The sequence below is a fragment of the Zophobas morio genome, unplaced genomic scaffold (genome assembly GCF_036711695.1).
Source record: "Zophobas morio isolate AGI-343-1 ecotype UQ-CSIRO unplaced genomic scaffold, CSIRO_AGI_Zmor_V1 ptg000008l, whole genome shotgun sequence".
Classification (NCBI taxonomy): Eukaryota; Metazoa; Arthropoda; class Insecta; order Coleoptera; family Tenebrionidae; genus Zophobas; species Zophobas morio.
In genome coordinates, this window is record NW_026972113.1 from 14,154,398 (window position 1) to 14,163,678 (window position 9,281).

Consider the following 9,281-nt stretch of genomic DNA (forward strand, 5'->3'; position numbering starts at 1 on the left):
TTTCTGTGGAGTTTTAGACAATTTTTTCAAAACCCAAATTTTCTCCCTTCAAATTTCGACTTTTCAAATTTCCATTTTTGAAACTTAACTAAATACATTTTCTTGTAGATTTCGGACCCTAGAACTCACTTTCCGCTTCGTTTGATAACTGCAAGTTTTTCCACAATCAACCCTTGAAATATCGAAATTTTGGAATTAAAAAAAAATGACTTCAAAACGGAAAATTTAAAAAATGTTGTACGATGAACATAAACACGCTATATTTTTTAAATCAACAGGTGGAGATCTAGATCCTGAATTTTTTGAGAGTTTTAAACAACTTTTTTAAAAGTGAAATTTTTCCAGTATTTGTTTTCAAATTTCGACCCATTTTTGACTATTTTCGAAACTTACGATTTGGAGCTTTAGAACTCATTTTCGGCCTCGTATCTTTGATAACTGCAATACTTTTTCCATAATCGGCCATTGAAATATCAAAAGTTTTGGATTGTTTTTTAATTTGAATTTAAAACTGAACATTTTGAAAACTTTGCGTGATGAACGTAACGTCGTTATATTTTTGGAATGAGTACGTCGAGATCTGTAGATCCCTGAATGTTTTGTGCATTTTAGACAACTTTTCCAACAGTCAAATTTTATAATTTTTCGATTTTATAGTATATTTGGATTTTACAATTTTTTAATTCGATTCGTTCTTTCATTTTCCAGTTTTTTGATTCATTAACTTTTTTTCAATTTGTAGGGCTCTCGATTTTTTGTTTTTCAAATGTTTCAATGTTTCGTTTCTTCAGTTACAAAAATGGAAAAATTGTAAAATTAAAAAGTCAAAAATGAGAAAACGAAATTGTATAAAATGAAAACTTTGAAAATTCTAAAAATTGGAAGATTAAAATTGAGAAATTTAAAAGTCGAAAATGTGCAAAATCAAAAAATCGCATAACTGGGAATCCAAAAGTCTAAGATGAAAAATTTTAAACTGAATAAATGAAAAATTACAAAATCGAAAGAAATAGTGAAAAAAATAAAGGAAATGAAAAACTGCAGAAACATAAAATTGAAATTTATAAGTAGAGAAATTGAAAATTTGAAAATATTAAACTTGAAAAATCAAAAAATTATGAAACCGACAAATGGAAAAATGAAAGAAAAATAATGCTTAAAAGAAAAAATACGGAGTCGATGATAGAAAATTTCTTTTAAACTACGCATATGAAGCAATTTAAATTCGGTCTTTACAAATAACAAAGAAAATTGGGAAAATAATTTCCCAAAAATTTTTCTACAAACATGTTAAATCGCGAAAATTGTCAAAGTGTTCTCCCAATATTAATTAAAAAACTTTCAAAAATTGTTTAAACGGCAACTATGCGGAAGGAAAAAATCCGATTTATAGCGAGTTTTCCCTTGATTAATCATAATAATCTGGAAAACTTGGGAAATGGCGAGAATAATTTCCAAAAATTTTCTCAAAAATACATATGTTAAAACGGTCTACGCTCGAACGGAAAAAAGCACTAGTGTATAGAGAGTTTTTTGTGTATTTATAAAGATATATATAAACGACACTCATGTAAAAAAATATGATTTATTTTCACAGAAAACATCAAAAGGCATCCTCTTACATATAAATAACCAATGCCTCGCTCCAAAAAAAGCACTTTTCAGTTCAATACTTGTAAAAACCTACTCCCTAGCCATGCAAAAGTTAAATAACATCAACACACAAACTACCTAATCTAAATAGAAAACAATAAAACATCTTAAATAGATTTAATCCTCTCTTCCTTGATGGGTTTACGCGTTCTCCCCTCCTTGCTGGGTGTCTCGGTGCCCTTCACCGCCGCCTGGCCTTGACTACTCTCCCTGCGCTCCTTCAAAACTCGGTCCAACGTGGACACGAACTCGTCCACGTTCTCCTTATTGAAGACCATCGGGGGCTTGATTTTGATGACGTTGTGGTCGGGCCCGTCGCTACTCACCAGGATGTGCTCCGCTCTCATTCTAAAAGAAACGTGAGTACAAGGAGACACAAATTTGGGGTGGTGGTACCTCGACACGACATAGGTGGCCGTTTCCTTGTCCGGGATTCTCAATTCGCGGTCCTTCACCAGCTCGATCCCCAGGAAAAGACCCATGCCGCGGACGTCGCCGATGCACATGTGCTTCTTGGCCAGCATCTGGCAGGCGTCGAAGAGGTACTCCCCCACGACGAGGGCGTGCTCGCGGAGGTTCTCCCTCTCGATGGTGTCGAAGACGGCGTTGGCGATGGCGCAAGACACGGGATTGCCGCCGTACTGTAAACGCCCGGTTTGTGTATAAGTTGACTAGTACGGGTTGGGGTTCTCACCGTGTTGAAGTACTCCACCCCGGTGTTGGCAAAGCTGTCTGCTATCTCTTGCGTGGTGACCACGGCAGCCACCGGGTGCCCGTTGCCCATGGGTTTACCCATGGTGACGATGTCGGGCACCACGTCGTGCAGCTGGAAGCCCCACCATTGTTTTCCCAGTCGTCCGAAACCCACTTGGACCTCGTCGGCGATGCAAATTCCTCCGGCTTGGCGAATGTGGTCGTAGACGTCCTTCAGGTAGTTCTCGGGAGGGATGACCTGTCCTCCGCAGCTCAGAAGACTCTCGGCGATGAAGGCACAGATTCCTTCGCCTTTCTCGTCGCGGACTTTGGCGCAGATGGCCGCGATCTCGTCGGAGTAGAGCTTGGAGAGCGCCTCCTTCGGGTGCTCCGAGTCTCGGAATTTTCCTCTGTAAGTGTCGGGGCACGAAGCCTGCAATTTTGTTCTTTGTTAGAGAAAGAATGACTGTTGGGGTTAGTACGACTTACCACGTGGACGTGATCCTTCTGCGGTGGCCCACCAGGAAGATTAAACTTATAGTGGGAAATGTCAATCAAGGATGTCAAATGGCCGTGGTACGCACTAAAAAAATAGCACATTCGTAGCTGCTCTTTACCCAATCCCGGCGCCCCCACATTTACAATACACAAAATCTACAATTTCCAAGCCTGCTAGTGCTAGTGCGCTCCAATGACCGAACGCCACCAACAGCCTTGGAGAATTTAACAATCAAATCCTCTAAAAGTCATGTGCTGCAATGCCGTCCCGCGTGGTGGACTTGCTCTGGACGCCGCATCTTCATCTGTAATGTGTTAGGTGGCTGTAAGAAAAAAATGAAACAAAAAAATTAGAGATGTTCAACTCATTCAACACAACATGTGCCCTACGATAAGAAATAATAGTTCTCATCAGCCCAAAGTATTATTTCTCATCGAACACATACTTAAAGCTAGGTCATGGACAGTGATTACGGTATGAGAAATGATTTTTTGGGTCCGAGTCCCGGGCCTTTGGTCTGCAAATGATGTGGACGGGGGGTTAGAAAGGAACTCACTGCTCCAGAGCGACGATCTGGCGGTTGCCGGTGTGGATCTGGGCGAGGCGCAGGGCGAGGTCGTTGGCCTCCGAGCCGGAGTTGACGAAGTAGCAGACGGAGAGCTTGTCGGGCATGGTGCTGATGATGCGCTGCGCGCACAGGACGATGTTGTCGTGCAGGAAGCGGTTGTTGGTGTTGAGGACGGACATCTGGGCACAGCCGGCCTCCACCACGGCGGGGTGGCAGTGACCCACTAGGCAAAAACACCACCGTCAACTCCCGGAAAATGCTGGTACAATACGTTCGAAAAAAATCGGGCATGAAATTTATTTCTAAAATAATGATGTTGGTAACACTGTTCAGTTTGACAATTATAATACAACGCAACAACTGTCAAATTAAATGTCAAATCATTATTTCAATAATTAATTTCATGGCCTACTAGAGTAATTTTTATTTTTTCAGTTCTGATTTTATAATTTTCCTACTTTTCAATATGATTTTTCAATTTTTCCAGTTTTAATTTTTCTATTTTTCGATATTTCAGTATTACAGTTTTTCGATTCTATAATTTTTCGATTATACAATATTTTGGTTTTCCAATTTTTCGATTCGATTCGTTTTCCCTTCTTTTCAATTTTTTGATTTATTAATTTTTTTCGATTTTTTACTTTTTCAATGCTTCCACTTTTCGTTTCTTCAGTTTTTCGATTTGCACATTTTGGATTTTCCAGTTTTTCTTTTTTTAATTTTTTCGAATAAAAAAATTCAGATTTTGTATTTTAAAACTTTTTCATTTATTCGATTTTTCAAATTTTCGATCTTTTAGTGTTACATTTTTTCGATTCTATAATTTTTCGATTTTATAGTATTTGAATTTTACAATTTTTTAATTCGATTCGTTCTTTCTTTTTCCGGTTTTTTCATTCATTAACTTTTTTCAATTTGTAAGTCTCTCGATTTTTAGTTTTTCAATGTTTCGTTTCTTCAGTTTGCAGTTTTTCGACTTTCCAATTTTTCGTTTTTGCAATTTTTCGATTTTTCAACTTTTTGAATTAAAAAAATCGAAAAATTGCAAAATTGTAAAATTAAAAAATCAAAAATGACAAAACGAAAATGTATAAAATGAAAACTTTGAACATTCTAAAAATTGGAACATTAAAATTGAGAAATTTAAAAGTCGATTTAAAATGGAAAAATTGAAACTGAAAGAAATAAAAAAATCCTGTAACTGGGAATCCAAAAATCTAAGATGAAAAATTTGAAAAACTGAATAAATGAAAAATTACAAAATCGAAAGAAATAGTGAAAAAAATAAAGGATATGAAAAACGAAAAACTGTAGAAACATAATATTGAACTTGAAAAATCAAAAAATTATGAAATCAAAAAATGGAGAAATTGAAAAATGAAAGAAAAGGAAAAAACAAAAAATTATGTTTTCAAAAAATATGAAACGGCCTCTACGTAAACGAAAAAAGTACCAGCTTACAGAAAAATCATCCTAAAGTTATAATATGAAGTTATTTTTGTGTTGTCCCTTTGAATATCCGAAACAATTGCTGAAATAAACTGAAAAAAAATACGTTCGAAAAAAATCGGGCATGAAATGTATTTCTAAAGTAATGATGTTGGTAACACTGTTCAGTTTGACAATTATAATACAACGAAATAACTGTCAAATTAAATGTCAAATCATTTCAAAAATTAATTTCATGGCCTACTAGAGTAATTTTTTGGCTTTTTTCTTTCATTTCTTCAATTTCTCGACTTCCAAAATTTTTCAACTTTTCAATTTTGCAATTTTTCATTTTTCGATTTTCCAGTTCCTCAATTTTTCTTTGATTTTTACTTTTGATTTTCGCGGTTTTTTAATTCTCATTTTCTGAATTTTAAATGTATCAGAATTTTTTGTTTTTCATTTCCTTTATTTTTTTCAATATTTCTTTCGATTTTATATTTTTTCGTTTATTCATTTTTTCAAATTTTCAATCTTTGATTTTTCAGTTCCTCCCTTTTCCAGTTTTTGAATTTTACAACTTTCTGAATTTCCAATGATACGATTTTCGGATTTCTTTAATTTTCAATATTTTTTGTACTTTTCCGATTTTTAAGTTTCTCAGTTTTAATGTTTTCAGATTTAATGTTTTAATTTTTGAATTTTTTTTTTCTTCAATTTTTCAAGTTCCTGATTCCAATTTTCAGAATTTTTAAAGTTTTCATTATACATTTTCGTTTTTTAGAAAAATTGATAAAACGAAAAATTGCAAACTCGAAAAAGTACAAAAAAACGAAAAATTCAAACACTGAAAAACTAAAAATCGAGAACTAAAAAATCCAAAAAAGTTAATGAATCCAAAAACTGTAACACTGAATGATCGAAAAAATGATATAATAATATTACTCATTTGAAAAAAATTGAGAAACTGAAAAATTTCAAACTGAAAAAACACAAAAATTGAACAATCGAAAAATTGACAAATTCAACAACTGAAAAATTTCCCTTGACAAAAAGAACAATTATAAAATCAGAACAATGAAAAACCGAAAAATTTAAAAATAAAGAAAACAAAAACCCCATCGAAAAATTGAAGACATGAAAAGTTAAATAAAAAATCCGAAAATTGAAAATTCGTGCAACTGCAAATCCAAAAATTGCAAAATTTGTTCAATTTTTCAATTTTGCAATTTTCCGATGTTACAATTTTTCATTGTTCGATTTTTATAGTTTTCATTTTCTAAATTTTATATCACAATTTTTCGTTTATTCGCTTTTTCTAGTTTTAATCAGATTTTTTAGTCCTCGAAAACAAAAACCGAAACGAAAAATTGCAAATCCAAAAATTGAACACATGAAAAATTAACGGAAAAATCGGGAAATTGAAAAATTCAAAATTCAAAACACATAAAATTGCAAATCCAAGAACTGTAAAATTTTTTCAATTTTTCATTTTCGTAACATCCAAATTTTTCAAATTTTTCGATTTGAAATTTTTCGATATTACAATTTTTCATTATTAGACTTTACTAGTTCTTGATTTTTGTTTTTTATTTTCCCGATTTTTCTAATTTTCATTATCTAAATTTTTCAGTCCTCGCTTTTTCACTTTTTAAATTGTTCAATTTTACAATTTTTTTATTTCCAGTTTCTTTAATTTCCAATATTTCGATTTTACAATAGATATTTCGTTTTTTCGAATTTGCACCTTTTCGATTTTTAAGTTTCTCAATCTTTCGAATTTTGAATTTTTCGTTTCTTCAATTTTTCAAGTTCTTGATTTTCAGTTTTTAGAATTTTCAGTTTTCATTTTATATATTTTCGTTTGTTCATTTTTGATTGTTGAATTTTACAATTCTTCCCTTTTTTTGATCCGAAAAGTTGAAAATTCGAAAAATTGAAAAATTAGAAAACCCAAATATGTAAAATCGAAAAATTATAGAATAGAATAAATGTAGCACCGAAAAATCGAAAAATTAAAAATCAAATATTTTGCAAAATGGAAAAATTCTAAAATCGTACAAGTGAACATTTTAAAAATTTTTAGTTTATTTCCATCAATGGACTGTCTTGAAAATGGATGATAATTACACATACAAAAAAAAAAAAAATCAAATCGCAAAAATTGGAAAACCCAAATATTGTAAAATCGAAAAATTATAGAATCAAAAACTGTAAAAATTTCCAATTGAAAATTAAAAAACTGATAGAAATTGAAGAAATAAAAAATGAATAACGGAAAAACTGAAGAAACGAAAAACTGAAAAAATTAAGATTTAAAAAATTCTAAAATTGAGAAAAATTGAATAGTTGAAAAAATAAAGAAAATCAACCGAAACGAAAAAATTGGAAATCAAAAAATTAAAAAATCACAAATTGAAAACTCAAAAACTTGCAAATCGAGAAACTGAAAAAACAAAAAAAAAAGTAAAATTAAAAAATTTCGTTTTTATTTTATCTAAATTCTGTCAAAATTTGAAGTTTAAGATGAGCGATAGCTTAACTAATCAGGAACTTTATACCATTGAAAGGAAATTGTTAAAATAAAGTGTAAAAAAAGACTTGTCACAAGTTCTTAGAAACGATAGATAAAGCAAAGAGCTACTTGAAATTTTGACGTTTTGGACAATTTTACAACTTATACTGGCAATCGCCAATTGATATCAAAGATAATCTTAATGCGGCTGTTTACAACGAAGTCAATGACTGAACAAAGTTTAAGTTTAAATTTGCACTACAAAGAGTTCAAAATTTTTTTTAGCGAGCGGAGCGAGCTAAATTTATATTTGTAATATACATCGATAAGGAATATGAGGTTTCATGAAAACTATTTACTAAAAACCTTGATTTTAATCTAAAATGCAGTTTGTTTTTTTAAATCAAATGTTATTCATGTATAGTTACGTTAAATTTGCCCCGAGGTACTTATTTCTCAATTTCGAAAAAAAACCCGTTCTCAATTATTACCCAGTCACCCAACGTAGCATTTTTCCAATACAAAAATGATAACACAAAGTAATAACCTCTTATCTCCGCTCCGCTCCGAAATCAATTCCGCAACGTGACTCACCTCGAGCCAAATAATAATCGGCTCGGAATGAGTTAAATCCTCCGACGAAATTACAAGCCGTGACCACAAAAATTCCAAAAAACTCACCGTGGGCAACATTGTTGATGCAGTCCAAGTACGCGTCGCCTTTCTCGTCGTACAGATACTGGGCCTTTGCCCTCGTTATTTTCAACGGGTCTTGCCGGAAAAAAAGCTGGCAGGACTTTCTGCAACAGAGATTTCTCTTTACTCTCGGGCCGGAAATTTCCACCAGCGGAAACCGCCGCGGTAGAAAATTCCGAACGGATTAATCGCCGCCAGATGCGCATCATCTGGAGACTCAAAATCGATACACAAACCGCCGTCGAAACAAATTAACAATTAACAATAATAATTGATTAATGGTAAAAATGGGGTCTCACCCGATGTGCTTTTCGCGGAGCGCCATGGTGTCTTTCTTCGACATGTGTTCCATGATGGGGTTTTTCAGGGCTGAAAGCTGCTGAAGTCTGTGTGTCGACAAGCTTTGAAGCTCTGTTGCGTCTACGTGCTGCGTTCCGGCTATATATGGGTAATCGCTGCGCACGCATTCCGTACACAATTGTTAATTAGTGAACTCCATGGTGATTGTTATGACATCGTGGGCTTATCTCTTAAGCTTTCACGTGATAAGAAAACGCTTAGGTGCTGAGGCCTTTCGTGGAAAAAATTTCGCCGGAAAAGGCGCCAGATTTTTCCAGGATAAAACGCACGACTGTATGTACAGGTGGCCACAAACACTATCCACTAAACTGTTTTTTTTTAAACATTTTTTTGATTTAAATTTGTTCTTCGAAAATTTAACCACCCTGTATAAACAACGCGTGGTTAATTGTTTTATGTACCGACCACAAAGGGTTTCATTTTTTTCTTTTTTGTGGACACTCTAAATGTTTAAAATATACGGGGTGTTGACAGAACAGATAACAATGCGTCGAATGTGCGCCAGAAATAAACAGAATAAATTTATTCTATTGTTAAAATATTATTATTGTTTTTAAGTTAAATATTATACAACGAAATCTTTTTACTTAACATGTCTTATTATTTTTAGAAAATTTCATTATTAAGGTTATCGTAATCGTGGCAAAAGTGCGATTTACAATGACAATTAGGATGTTAAACCATATACATCATAGTAACAATTAAAGCGAGATAATATTTTTCCATTAACTCTGATTGTTTCACCTTTGTTCTGGTTCAACAAATTACAATCACTAACACTTATTTACGTTGACTTTTTTCTTTAATACGCATTAAACATACGCACGCTGGTTAACTACCAGTCAGGCCACTTACACACAGCTGTTCAG

General features: G+C 33.0%; 1 protein-coding gene across 1 annotated transcript; it reads right to left on the minus strand.

The window, feature by feature from the left end:
* Positions 1-1,569: 1,569 nt before the first annotated feature.
* Positions 1,570-8,480, minus strand: LOC135125434 (alanine--glyoxylate aminotransferase 2-like). Its single transcript, XM_064051057.1, has 7 exons — positions 8,352-8,480; positions 8,038-8,156; positions 3,402-3,636; positions 2,836-2,929; positions 2,348-2,779; positions 2,050-2,294; positions 1,570-2,001 (listed from the first exon to the last, which is right to left on the minus strand). Exons 1-7 carry the CDS (start codon positions 8,402-8,404, stop codon positions 1,761-1,763), a joined length of 1,419 nt encoding a protein of 472 aa, XP_063907127.1. The 5' UTR covers positions 8,405-8,480; the 3' UTR covers positions 1,570-1,760.
* Between the last annotated feature and the right edge of the window lie 801 nt (positions 8,481-9,281).

Bases quoted from the DNA above. Each gene is read 5' to 3' on its own strand.
- LOC135125434 (XM_064051057.1), bottom strand. From the start codon at position 8,404: ATGGAACACATGTCGAAGAAAGACACCATGGCGCTCCGCGAAAAGCAC. The intron at 2,780-2,835 runs GTAAGTCGTACT...ACAAAATTGCAG, and splicing joins AGAAGGATCACGTCCACGTG to GCTTCGTGCCCCGACACTTA. The intron at 2,295-2,347 runs GTGAGAACCCCA...GGGCGTTTACAG, and splicing joins GGGTGGAGTACTTCAACACG to TACGGCGGCAATCCCGTGTC.